The sequence below is a fragment of the Cygnus atratus genome, chromosome 4 (genome assembly GCF_013377495.2).
Source record: "Cygnus atratus isolate AKBS03 ecotype Queensland, Australia chromosome 4, CAtr_DNAZoo_HiC_assembly, whole genome shotgun sequence".
Classification (NCBI taxonomy): Eukaryota; Metazoa; Chordata; class Aves; order Anseriformes; family Anatidae; genus Cygnus; species Cygnus atratus.
Genome location: NC_066365.1, coordinates 9,788,790 through 9,803,043, shown reverse-complemented (window position 1 = coordinate 9,803,043; position 14,254 = coordinate 9,788,790). Strand labels below are relative to the sequence as shown.

The following is a 14,254-nucleotide window of genomic DNA, read 5'->3' as shown; positions in this document are numbered from 1 at the left end:
AGGAGTCTGGTCGCCAAACGATTACCCCTGTGTCACTAGAATGAAGCCACTGCAGCAGAGACAGCAAGCTGGGTAAGCTTAGTATTGGAAGACAGAAAAAAAAATCTAACAGAAATAACAGGCTCAAATTCCTAACCACACTTTGCAGTTTGTTCCCCCCATGGTAAGCCAACACTGCAGTATGCTAAAAATCTTTGCCATGTGTAACACTAGCCCTTTCCATGGTAGAACGTTTTCTAGCCTCACATAGGAGGGTTTCAAAGAACATAGCTGAAGATCCTGTGTTTCAAGTGAAATAGTTTGTGAGTAGTCATCTGAGCCATCTTTGGGATATTTCTGTTCGTCCACCAGGCTGCATGTTAAGGCCCTCAGACCAGATTTATGAGAGGGGTGCACCAGGCCACAATTTGATGAGGGCTTTGTGGCAGTGCCACTGGTGCTTGATTAGCCCCAGCATTTGAAATCTCAGCATGGATAATCTTTTCCTATTAATGAGGAAACAGAGCTGAGCAATGAGCCTTAGTATGTAAGTCAAATGCCAAAGGCACATCTGAACAGATGCACAGCAGTAGCAAATGGAGGATTTTCAGAGGGAGTTTGCAAGAGTTTCTTTCTGATATAAGTGTAAATTCAATTATTTAACCAATGACGGAAAGCTAATGGTGAAAGAAGTAGCATGCCATATTTTCTTCCTTGCCAGAGACAAAAAAAAATGACTTTTTCTGCATGAATTTTCTATTCATGGTAAGCAGAAAAAATATAGTTTGGATGAAAAGGAAAAGCTGCTATGAACATCAGAGAAAATGAGTTCATTTTAAAGAATTCAAGAAACATCACTATTCCTATTCCAGGAAAGAACGAGGGTCTTGATCAGAAGCTATATTGCAATAGAGAGAAGTATTGACAGTATGTATACATCAGAGGCAGAAGTAGAGGGCAATTGAATATAAACACAGAATATAGGCAGTCTATCACCTTCTAAAGGGAGTACCAGAACCTTAATACAGCAAAGAAACAATCCGTTTTATGTTCAAGCACAGATATTTTCCCATGAAAAATACCTACGTAGATATTTCTGATCAAAAATTAGAAAATAAGAAGAAATTGTATAGAAGCATCAGAGGGGTTTGTACAAGTACACATACAGAAAATGATTGTGTATCTGTAGAGCCCAGCAGCCATGCAATATAGACAGATCATCCTTGTACAGAAAGAATGGACAGCCAAGTGGACAATAGGATGAAATGCTGTCTTCTATCTTCTTTGAGCCAAGATATGAAATACAACTTGGAGGTAATTACTGGCCAGCAGTAACCAAGAGTGACAAGGTAAGAAGGTGATACCTCTTTCAGACTGGAGCTGACTCAAGCTTGGCCTCCTTTTCAGGAGGATGGAGGGAGCCTAGATCTACCTGCGTGAGGTCGTGCATATATCACCAGGTTAGCCGTCTTCCAGAGTTGTTGATAAGGGTCTGTATGTATGTATTAGATACAGCTTCTCAAACTACTTTACAAAGTACAGATGACTAGGAGGGATTTGAAATAAGCCTGAAGGAGGAGAAAGATTGTCCCTGTCATATAAAGATGAGGAATAGATGAGGAGATCTCTCTTCTGTGGATCGTTGCTTCACAGAATCACAGAATCGTCTAGGTTGGAAGAGACCTCCAAGATCATCTAGTCCAACCTCTGTCCTAACACTAACAAAACCTCCACTAAACCATATCACTAAGGACTACATCTAAACGTCTTTTAAAGACCTCCAGGGATGGCGACTCAACCACTTCCCTGGGCAGCCCATTCCAATGCCTAACAACCCTTTCAGTAAAGAAGTTCTTCCTAATATCCAACCTAAACCTCGCCTGGCGCAACTTGAGCCCATTCCCCCTCGTCCTGTCACCAGGCACGTGGGAGAATAGACCAACCCCCACCTCTCTACAGCCTCCTTTAAGGTACCTGTAGAGAGCGATGAGGTCACCCCTGAGCCTCCTCTTCTCCAGGCTAAACAACCTCAGCTCCCTCAGCCACTCCTCATAAGACTTGTTCTCCAGACCCCTCACCAGCTTCATTGCCCTTCTCTGGACTCTCTCGAGCACCTCCATGTCCTTCTTGTAGCGAGGGGCCCAAAACTGAACACAGTACTCGAGGTGCGGCCTCACCAGAGCCGAGTACAGGGGGACAATCATCTCCCTAGACCTGCTGGCTACTCGAGGTGCGGCCTCACCAGAGCCGAGTACAGGGGGACAATCATTTCCCTAGACCTGCTGGCCACGCTGCTTCTTATACAAGCCAGGATGCTGTTGGCCTTCTTGGCCACCTGAGCACACTGCTGGCTCATATTCAGCTGCCTATCAACCAGTACTCCCAGGTCCTTCTCGGCCAGGCAGCTTTCCAACCACTCATCTCCCAGCCTGTAGCGCTGCTCGGGGTTGTTGCGCCCTAGGTGCAGGACCCGGCACTTGGCCTTGTTGAACTTCATACAGTTGACCTCAGCCCATCGCTCCAGCCTATCCAGATCCTCCTGCAGAGCCTTCCTGCCCTCGGGCAGATCGACACACGCACCTAACTTGGTGTCATCTGCAAACTTACTGAGGGTGCACTGGACGCCCTCATCCAGGTCATCGATAAAGATATTAAAGAGGACCGGCCCCAGCACTGAGCCCTGGGGGACTCCACTAGTAACCGGCCCTCCAACTGGATTTGGCTCCATTCACCACAACTCTTTGGGCCCGGCCATCCAGCCAGTTTTTAACCCAACGAAGCGTACGCCAGTCCAAGTCAAGAGCAGCCAGTTTCTTGAGGAGAATGTTGTGGGAAACAGTGTCAAAAGCCTTACTGAAGTCAAGGTAGATCACATCCACAGCCTTCCCCTCATCCACCAGGCGCGTCACTTGGTCATAGAAGGAGATCAGGTTCGTCAAGCAGGACCTACCTTTCATAAACCCATGCTGACTGGGCCTGATCACCTGGTTGCCCTTCAAGTGCCTCGTGACGACATTCAAGATAATCTGCTCCATGAGCTTCCCTGGCACTGAGGTCAAACTAACAGGCCTATAGTTCCCCGGGTCTACCCTCCGGCCCTTCTTGTAGATGGGCGTCACATTTGCTAGCCGCCAGTCGACTGGGACCTCCAAAGCTTCCCTTCTGTGAGGGCAATGGGAGAAGTGCCTTCCACTCAGCTGAAAGGAAACATTCTTCCAGGGAGCAAATGTAATGAGATTAGTTGGGGGATCATTACATTAACAAAAACAAATGGGAGAGAGTAAGTGATTGTTTAGTTCAGAATTACGGGAAAAAAAAAATAGGGCACCAAATGACAAGGTGAACCTATTCTTTAATTGCCTATAGACCAGTGCCAGAAATCTGAGGAGTAAACAAGAACAGTTGAATTAATTCACAAGTATAAATTTTTCCTCGTTTTGTTACTGAAATCTAGCAGGAAGTTTCATGTGATTAGCGTGCTAACATATAACATTATGAAGTACTGAAAGACAGATGGACAAGGTGGGCAAAAGGGGAAGAAGAGTGGCACTGTGTCAAAACTGAATTAGGTATTTTGGAAAAATTTAAAACTTGGAAGAAATTGATCTTGATTTCTTGTGGGACAGCATGCTAATGACCGGAGCACAAAATGAGAGGAGTCAATGTTTGTTGTGGACCACCAAATCACAGTGGAGTAGAGGATGATTGGCTCCTCTACTGCTTATCTATAATGAGTAAGGGAAAATGTGAGATATAATAGGGGAATTCAACCTGAGTGATGTATGTTTTAAGTCTCGGATTACCCATGCTGCAATATCTTGAACATACATATAGAACAGATGGAAAGAAAAGGGAACATTGATTTCAGTGAAGAATTGGAAGCTACAAAATTCAGGAAAATTACCTGGGGAGCAAGTGTACACAAGAGGACAAAATGGCATGTGGAAAAACGCTTTATAATGTGTTGCTGGGAGCTACACCCAATCCATGCACTGAGCAGTACCGAGAGAGAGAGAATATTGCTGGAAGCTGTTAACAGAGGAAATTCAAGGAGAAATTCAGTATAGACAAGGACATGATATGTTTGTTTTGTCCTTTAACCATTGTTTGATGACATAAATGACTAGTGTTCAGAAAAAAGTATATGCCAGCTATAAATTCAGAAGAGCTGTAATGCTGTTGGAATAGGCATATGACAATGTCTCTATCAACCTGTATGCTAGGAGGACGAACACACAGACACCAAAAATGTGTCTAGTATTTCTAATTTGAAGATTAATTAACACCAACATTTTTATGAATTTACAATGGCTCCACTAAATTATTTTTGTTGTAAGAAGGAGAAAATAGAAACATTTCAACTTTTTAAATGCTTCAAATATGTCTTTTGAAATAGCTCTTGTTTCTCATTTACTTTCTCATTTATACATTATGGAGTCAAGCTGCGACAGGGGAGGTTCAGGCTGGATATCAGGAAGAGGTTCTTCACCGAGAGGGTGGTCAGGCACTGGAACAGGCTTCCCAGAGACATAGTCTCAGCACCAAGGCTGTTGGAGTTTAAGAAGCATTCGGACTGTACTCTTAGTCATGTGGTTTGAATTTTTGGGTAGACCTGTGTGGTGCCAGGAGTTGAACTCAATGATCCTTGTGGGTCCCTTCCAACTTGGGATATTTTATGATTCTATGACTTCACATTTATTTTTAGGAAACTAATATGTGAGGATATCTTGCAACAAAAACCCCCAAATCTTTTGGATTTGACAGAAGCTTCTAGAATCACTTCAGTTTAAAAAAAAAAAAAAAGTTATCACCCTTTTGGTCCTACTGCTTTTCCCAAGAACCAGAGAGGCCAGTTCTCTTTTCCTTTAAAAATAAGAATTAAATAATAAAGTCACTACACTTTGGTAAAAACAGAATGCTAGGGGAGAAACAGGTGGTGTGGTGAATAAAAGCAATAGTTGGCTCTTGAACCTGTCCAGACCTTGTAAAAGCTGGCCACCAGCTCTGCCTCATGTTCAGTTCCTTCCCTACTCCCAGTGCTGTGCAATGTGCCAATATTTGCAAGTCTAAGGAATGCAGCTACTAATTTACAAGCTTATTTGGAAGGCATTACCAATTCAAGGAGTTGTATTCTCCTGTTGAAGAATACACGTAATGCCTGCTGTGGTCAGTAGGTATTACCTTCAGCACACAATGTAATATTAGAAACTCAGGTTATGACATGCCGGCTTATATCTTATGGAAATGAATGCGCTCTGTACAATTCAAGGAAGAATGGAAAAGTTTGGGTGCAAAGTGTAAAGACAGGAAGAAAAATGTGTGATGAGAGATTTTCCAACAACTTCCCAGCTGCATTTATTTCACAGCTGGTAGAAATAGGTACAGGCTTCATTGACTATGAAGTATTTTTTGTCCTATACTGAATTGAACATTTCCAATTGAAAACAGGAGAGATTTTACATTATCAAGAAAGTTTTTTAACAGAACAATAGGGGTAGCTAATACCCTGAAAGATTCTGCCTTTGAAGAGCTGTGCTTTCCAGAGTTTTGTAAAGATAACAGAGCTCAGTCAAACTTTAGGTTTTGTTTCACGTGGCAAAAATAGCTAAAATATAAAATGCCTTTGCCTCTTTGTTAATAAAAACTACTCCCCTTACACCCACACTCTATTAAATGCCCCTTTCACAAAGCAAACATAGGATGTACATTGATCTAAACTGTTGCAGCAGAACTCCACACTTAATATATGTGGAAATGGAAATTGCAGATGCACAGCATAATTGATGTGACTGTTCTAACAAGCTAAAGGCTAAACTGCAGCCAACTCCCAGTCCTTTGTGTTTTTTTTTCAAAGGCCAATAATTCACTGAATGTGGGCAGAATTTTTGCGAGAAAAAGAAAAAAAAAAATCTGTCCTCAAATAACCTGCCCTATTATTTCTTCACCTCTCTTTTCCAAGCACAATTAAGATGCCTGCTTTGCTAGTTTCTCAGCAAAGCAGTCGCAGTTAACATCTTTTTCATGTTTCTCAAAATTATCTGAAAAAAATCTGGCTAAAACTCCCTATACAGCAATTCAGCTCACTGCTGACCTCTAGCAGAGATCTATCAGCTTAAATGATGGAAATTTGACAAAGTTGTTGGCAACTGAGATATGTTCGTAAAGTGAGAGCTGTTGATGGTAAGTGTTGGTGACAAACTGAATTTCTTATATTATAGAATGTAAAGAATCTGGTCTTTGCATTTTCACTGACAGCTATGTTTTTCACAAATAGACATCACAGGTTGTGATCCTCCTAGTGTCATCCCTGTAGGAAGGGCCATAGAGCCTTCTGGCCCAAGCCTCTCTCTTCATGTATGGAGTAGCTGCAGTAGACTCACACTCTGGCTCCTAACTCACCCCCAGAACGTCATCTAATGGTGTTTTCAAATTTGGGACATAAAATAATGGTCTTTTATGGCTATTCTATGTGTGTGTAGTTGTTTAAAAAGTCACTATTTTTGTCATTCAAACCCAAGGGAAAATGAGGGACAGAAAACAAACGGTTAACCACAATATCAGGTCATGTAGAGCTACCCAGATTAGGTTTATAGTTGACACAATAGAACTAATTTAATTACAGATCCACTCTGAGTTTTTTCAGTGTTGTGGGCTCTATGCTGTCAAATTATTTGCTTTAGTAATAACAATAATAATAATAATAATAAATGCTTTTTGAGCTGTTAAACAAATGAATTTTTTTTGTTAATATTCTGCATTCCCAGTGACGTTGTTGAATCAGTATTGAATCAGAGAGAGATCTTATCTTGCAAATGTCCTGCCTGGATGGCTAATGACAAAAATTGCATCACTTTTCAACAAGATGGCTGCCACCAGACCTGACCTCAGAAATGCTAACTGTGGTTAAAACTTCTCCATGAAACAGTTCACCATTTTTTTGTTGTCAATAAGGACTTCTATCTGATACGCTTTCCAAGCTCTGGACTAAGTAGATGAATAGTTTTTTCCTTGAAACAAGCAATTGACAAATCCATGAAAACAAGGTGTCTAGAGAAATAGTCTATGCATTTTGAATTATTTCAGTTTAATCCAGAATTACTGAATAGCAAGGTCTCACCAGGTTGTGAACCTCCGTTTTCCTGTTTTGACCATTTTTGACTCATGATTTTATAAATCCTGTCTATAATCCTGTATTACCAGTTTTACTTTAAACCGTTAAACTTAAGGCTAATGGGCAGGAATGACTTCAAAGGTATTAGAAATCTGTACTGGTGTTGTATAGGTTAACATTTTATCTCCTAAGGTGGCTTTTCCTGATATTTAGGTCTGTCATAATTATACATTATAGCGTTTGCATTGCCTAGACAATGCATTATTTTTCTTGCCTGCTGATAGTTAGCTTGAAGCACTTGGAAGGAAATGGAAATAAACACAAATTGATAAAATAAGTTGCAGTCTAAGCCTGTCATCTGAAGTAGGCCAGCATTAAACTAGCCTAGGATTGATGAAGGAGAGCTGCATTATGTGAGAGTGGGAGGACTAAAAGTAATTGCTTTTACTGTCACTTCTAAGGTAAATCAGCTATTTCAGAAAGTTCCCAGTAAGATTGCTTTTTGCTAGTTTAGTTTACTCTGGAAAATATATTTTCATCCCTGCACATGCAGTCTAAAAATTTTAAAGGCAGTTGAGATTTTTAAATGATTTTTAGTACACATCAAGAGTGTTGACTGAATTATACTGGGAGCTGTAGTCACAAATACATGATCTATAGGTAGTGCCATTTGTGCTCCATTATACACTTCTGTGTATTGCAAGTTATTGGGAGAGCCAAGTCTAAAGAATAATACAGCCTCTGTATTCATTTGAGGTCTGTCTCTTTTCATTGCAAAGCAACTCCAGGACCGCTGAGTATCATCTTTAATTTCCATTTGTTTCATGAATGGAGCTCAGTATTTTTGGGAGCTGCTTGGCAGACTACAATAGTAGTCTTTTTGGTGTAACTGCAGCCAGCATGTTAACTCACACGGATTAATTTTGCTGTGGGAATGAGGTGTGGTAGGATGGGTTTTACACTGGTCACCAGCTTGTGTTTACATGACATCAGCTTGCACCCTTTGCCATTACTGGTTAAGCTTTACTGGTTTAGTAAGAAAGACAGGAGGGAGAGACTGGGTACCCTTCTTGGCTCCCTCCTCCCTCGCACTGTGTGTGTACGTACATGTCTGTCCTGTGCAAAGCCACCCATAACTAATATATGCAGTGATCCATAAAAGCGTACACATACATGAAATCCATACTTGGTACTGGGAATGCTTCCACAAAGCAGAGCCCAGGGAGGTTTACACACATGCTACTTTACTGTTACGAATGGCAACTGTTGGTTTTGTAGCTCTTTTTCCCCGTAACGCTAATGGAAAACCAATGATTACTTCTCTCCTCAATGACTCAGTGCTCTTCTGAACTGAGAAACCAAGTAAATTTGGACTGGGAAAAACAACAACAACAAAACTCTAGAGAGTTTTATCCCTAGAAACAAAATTAGGGGAAAGGAATGAAGACATTTCATAAGGTGAGCTGTCAGGGTGAGGGAAGTGTTTTAGCAAACAGTACAATAGAACAAGACTGTATGGCATTAATTCTCCTAATAGATGCCAAAGAAATGATTCTATGGCAGTAAAAGATCTCCTTTGTTTTTTGTTTCTTTATTTCCTTCACTAGGATAGGTGGAGTAGCCTGTCTGTTGTGTTTAGAAATCATATACCCCTGCAGCTGCCATATCAGTCCTTTAGCAATGTTTTAAGAAGCATCAGTACAAAGATTTTTGAGTCAGGTTGAGCCAGGGACACTGAATTATGTTGGTCTGTGTTTCTTGTATTTGCATGCAAGCTTTGTCCTCAAGTTCCTTTTATTGGCTGCTGGTACACAAGATGTAAGTATGCATTAGGAACAATACTTCTTCATGAACAACTAGGTGAACTAAACACACTGGGATGATCAGCACTCACAGTTATTTAAAATCTGTTGTTAACATGAGTGTTAATAAAGAAGAGATAGCAGTGAATAGTGGGGACAACCCTACTGATGTATGGGAAAACTCCACTGTATGAACAGTAGGGGAATGCTGTTGCTGAGGGATCTGTCATGGATTTCATGATCACTTGTTGAACAGCATCATCAGTTGAAACTTGAGTTTACCCAGAAGACAGCTGCTTGACTTTCAGCGGTCCTCTCTTTTCTGACATTTCATTTCAATAAAAATGTGGGAACTTAAAGTTTTACTCATTAAGCTGAAAAATGAAAATGCACGGATGCCCAGGAGATCATTGGCTTCTCCTCTATCACTCTACTCATTTCAACCTAATACAAAATTATCTGCAGGGATTGGCACCTGAAAGTTAAAAGGACAAACAGCCTGTTCCAATAAATTGATATAGATGTCTTTTCATTTGATTAAAATTCATTTTCAAATGAAATATTCCAAAGACATTGCAAAAACTGTTGTAAAGGAGAAATGTCCTATTAAAAATCATTTAAAATTTATGCAAGAGAGAAAACCAAATCTTCAGATGTTGAAGTTAATGTTCATCTTTGGAAGCCCTTATATTGGAATAATATCTCCTGATCTGATTGGAAGATTCTTGTTTCAGATAATTACATAGCATCTTGGAGATAGAAAGAAATTTATTTCTGACTGCAGAGGTCTAATATATGTTTTTGTCTTTCACTACTGGAATTCTTAAAAGGCAAAAATTTGAACACTTATGCACTGAAAATATAAATGAATGGAGTCAGTTACTATTTCACATGTAGCACAACTCCACGTGACTGAGGTAGAAAAAAAGCTTCAGATTTGTTTTTTGTATGATGATGCAGATTTCCCAGTACTTTAGATAGGTAGGACAAACACTGAACAAAACCAGTAAGGCAGTCCCTCATATTCAAGCACTGATTAAATGTCTAGACAGTTTGTGTTCACAACTAAAAATTATTTGTACTTAGAATAGGAGTAATTATAATTTGTCTTCCCATTTACTAGGGAAACACGAAGAAGTTTTTACGTAAGTGAAGATCCAGTATGAAATACTTATACGTGATTAAATCTGTAACAAGCTGCTTTGCTTACGAAAATTCCAGCTATCATACTATCATAAGATTTTGCATCTGAGAAAGCTCCATCAAAATAATGACCACTTTTCAAAGTGCTGAGTACAGGGGGAGAGGGAAAGGGTGAACATCTTTGGCAGTTGACTCTGGGTGTTTGTTGGATTCACCTATCCTTCCTAGTTGCTTGTAGCTGTGACAAAACTTGCACTACAGACGTAATGGATATTTATAAAAGAAGGCATTTTCTTTCATCTAAAAAACTGTGGGTTTGTATATTTTTAACTGAAAGGTTATTTCAAAGACTCCATGTTTGGGGGGCAGCTATTTGCATAAAATATAATGCTTTTTATGGCTTGCTAAAAGGGTCTCTGTTCACATGAGCAGTAGTGAGCAGCTCAGATCCTGTGAGCCACTAAAGTGCTGGTAGATTTAATTGCTGCTAATGTTTTGTTTTCATGGCATTTAAATTCTGAAGAAAAGTAGCTGTGGGAATACAAAATTATTTTGCACTCTTCTTTGGCACATGTTTTTTTTTTTGTGTCCTGGTGGACTTGTAGCAAGTGGTACACATAGGTATGGCTCTCATGAGCATCTGCTTGGCTACAGAACTGTGAAAAATAATTGTGTTTTGATGTGTTTTTTTAACTTCATATTCTCAAGAATGTAAGAAAAGCTTAATTAACATTTGTAGATAAGATCTCTAAGGAAAGAACATTGTAAGAATTTCTTTCTTTTCTTTTTGTTCTGAGATCTCGAAGTCGATTGCCATTACTGGGCAGGACAGGTGGATGAACTGCAGTTAAAGACACAACAGCAAAAGAAATTAAATAACAATAATGATGGCTGACTGTGCATGTCCTTCAGTACTTTATATTGCATAGAAAGCGTGGCTCCAAAATCCTACTCATTTTATGAAAACAAATACCCTGCCAACCTTGCGGTACAGTTCTCCAGTGCGAGGCTTGAATAATGAAGTTCTGGGTTTCCTTCTGCCAAATTAAAACTCTTGCTTTTTCTTCTTCCCCACAGGAGGAGAAGTCCCATATACAACCCTGGCAACACGACTGATGATGGGGGCTTGGTGGCTTTTTGCTTTGATTGTCATCTCCTCCTACACGGCAAACCTAGCAGCTTTCCTCACCATCACGCGCATTGAGAACTCTATCCAGTAAGTTGATGAATTGAGGGAAAGGAAGGTTGTGCATACACATGGAAGGGTATGAATGTTCTATTTAAATGTGAGAAAAGGGAGAAATAATTATCCTCCTCCTGAGTAGTAGTTTGGAAGCTATCACAACAGTATTCCATAGACAATAGACTTCCAATCGCCCTGGAGACACTTAAACTTTAATATCAGAATTGTTGGCCTCTGGTAGCTGCTATTCTGTGACATGTATACGTGCACATATATATATATATGCATACATATTTTGCAAAAACAAATTGAGTTTGGATAACCAGTATATCAGTATTTGAAGCAGGAAAGTATAAATTGTTGGTATGTGTTTTCAGGCTGTGCTTTCCTCTCAAATGCAATGCACATTACTTGTGCTCTGACACTTGGATCAGGAGGGCCCTTCTTCCACATATGGGGAGATCAAATCTGAATTCACCTTTTCTTGCCAAAGCAAAAAAATGTGGTAATAGCAACAAACAATTAAAAATTACTGACCAGTTTTCTTCTCACCTTCCACTCCCTGGTGCTCTCTTATTTCATTAACAGATCAGATTAGTTCTCTTTTTTTTTCTGTCTGTTGGTTCTTTTGCTTCATGCCTCCCTAACATGAATGTCCTCATCTTCTCCTGTCCCTTTATGGTGAACTATTCTTCTGTTGGACCTTCCCATCCTTTTTTCCATATCATTTCATCTCTCCACACCACAGAAACCTTTCTAGGTGTCCTACCCTCTCTCCCTGCCTTTTTGTGCTTGTCTGCTCTCCTTCAGCAAGCGGCATGCTGAGTTGCTCTCACTCCCACCACTCCAATGACCTTCCCACTACCCACCAAAATCCTTCCTCCTGGATCAAGCAGAAACTTGCAAATGCATTGAAGCATTAGCTAGCCAAGCTCTCCAAGGGGTAACTGGCCATTTTTCAAAAGCAGGTTTTTAATCTTGAGGCTACATGTGCACAGAAGTATTTGAGAGTGACAAACATAGCCTTTCCCATAAATCCTTCTTTGCAAAAAGGATAAAGTAGCTTTAAAGAAGAGAGACACATTCTGCTGTATTTCTTTCTCTAGGAAGACAAGAAGTTGACCTTCAAGTCAGGCTCAATACTGACCTTAGAGTTTTCTCACTCCAGCTGTTGATTCAGCTCTCAGTCTTCTGTGGTCTTGCTGCCTCCAGTTCAGCTGCTTTCCAAGTCTCTTTGAAATGTCCCCTGAGACAGTGAGCGCAGGGATGTAGATCGGGTAGGGGAAGCTCTGGGCTCCTGTGAATTCACAGGTTAGGTTCAAGCACCACTGCATACTAGCTAATCACTACAATCTCACTAAGGCACTTTTCCTGTATGTGAAGGTTTTCTACATATTAAAACCAGTCCATGCACATGGACAAATGAACATCTCCCAATTGTAGCCAGGTTTTATTTGCAACTGTATGCCCAAGCTCAGACCCAAGAGTAGAAGCAGCCCCTTGCTTTGAGCACACAGTTGCCTGCTGACTCTCCCCATTAGGAGCGTCCTCTTGCACTTTCTCTTTCTTCGTGCTCCTTCATCAAAAGGGAGGATTTGGTGTCCCATGGTCCAAATTTCTGTTGTCTTCAGCCCAGGCAGTACCAGCCTGTATTTGTTCCCAACTGGAAATGAAGTGTCTGTGATTGTTGTCCTTTCTTTCTGTGCACTGTAAGACAGAGACATGTAAAACAGACTAAAGCACCTGAGATGGTCATTCCCCTGTCACAGTTGCATTGCCAGTTAAATTGAGTTACTATTTCCTTTTGAGATCTGACTTACAGACTTTGAGATTCTGGAGTGCTGCAGGGGTATTTTGATGCAACCCAACCGTTTGACTCGGTAGTCCCAACTATAAGCCCTTCACAGTTTACAGGGGAGTAAAATGAAATTCTTCGTTGATGTTTGTTGATGTTCATCTTGAGGTTTAGAGAGAGGCTGATATATTATTTTTAAGTTTAGAAAGTTCTACATTTGACTAAGGAGTTCGAACAAACAACATTAGCATTTGTATATGCAAAATAAATAATGATGATATATTCAGTCATTCTCTTTATCCTTACAAATATGAAATATGCCTCTGCATCCTGCTTTGAAATTATGATTCTTCTGATTTTGAAGTAGTCCAGAAAAATGTTCAAATTACTGTGACAAATATCTGAGTTTTTTATCATAAGTAAAAAAGCATAAAATATACCCAAACTATAACTTAATACATCTTCAGCTTTTTCATGTAGTATATTATGATGTCACTAGGAAATCCCCAGTGGAATTCTGAGGTTATTACGTACAGTTGGGACTACATTGGTCTTTGTGCTGTATTATTTATGGGCAAAGTCACTGAAAATGTTTTATTCAGTAGAAAATGTTGCAGCTGGAAAGCTGCTGAAATGAAAGAACAGAGACATTTATCAAAGTGCTTGTAGCTCAGAAATAGAGTAATTAGATGTGTTAAGTATCCATTAGGGAATGAAGTTATCCTAACTATGGTGAGAGTGTAAAACTTTAGTTTACAAAACTGCCAGAATTGGATCTCAAACCAGCACATAACAGAAAAGCTGTTTGTTTACCATGCTGAATTACTGCAAAGTGGCAAACATGAATAAGCAATAGAGAAAAAAAGCTGATGCTCTTTTTTTCTAACAGATCAAATTGTACCTTGGGGAGCTTTGAGGGCCAGAATGGAAATAAGTTTAAGTATTTGAAGAAAATAAACCAGATTCTGCTCATAGTACTATCTAGCCAGCTACTGAAAAGTCAGACAAATGAAAGAGATTGAAGTCAGTGGGTTTGCACAGATGTAACAAGTAGTTAATAGGTTTTCATTTCAGATTTCCAGCTAGCATCAGATCTGACAGTGCGTGGTCCTTCTGATATCTTTGATGAAAGATAGGAGGATTCAAGCCGCCCGCAGAACGCTTCATTCCTATGGAACATTTCAGTAGTTACTGCATTTCAACTTATAGATCTTGTAGCCAGCTTTTGTTCAGAACTCTTC

General features: G+C 40.0%; 1 protein-coding gene and 1 long non-coding RNA gene across 3 annotated transcripts in view; one reads left to right on the top strand and one right to left on the bottom strand.

Annotated features, from left to right (window-relative positions):
- The window catches only part of GRID2 (glutamate ionotropic receptor delta type subunit 2), a 728,283-nt gene that overhangs the window by 606,523 nt on the left and 107,506 nt on the right, over positions 1-14,254 (top strand). Inside the window, exon 12 of the mRNA XM_035541219.2 lies at positions 11,113-11,251. Within this exon, the coding sequence (XP_035397112.2) occupies positions 11,113-11,251 (139 nt within the window). The remainder of the gene's footprint in view (positions 1-11,112; positions 11,252-14,254) is intronic.
- The window catches only part of LOC126913298 (uncharacterized), a 60,949-nt gene that overhangs the window by 18,886 nt on the left and 27,809 nt on the right, over positions 1-14,254 (bottom strand). For both annotated transcript variants that reach the window (XR_007708240.1, XR_007708239.1), the window contains one exon: positions 12,366-12,925. This is a non-coding gene — a long non-coding RNA (uncharacterized LOC126913298). The remainder of the gene's footprint in view (positions 1-12,365; positions 12,926-14,254) is intronic.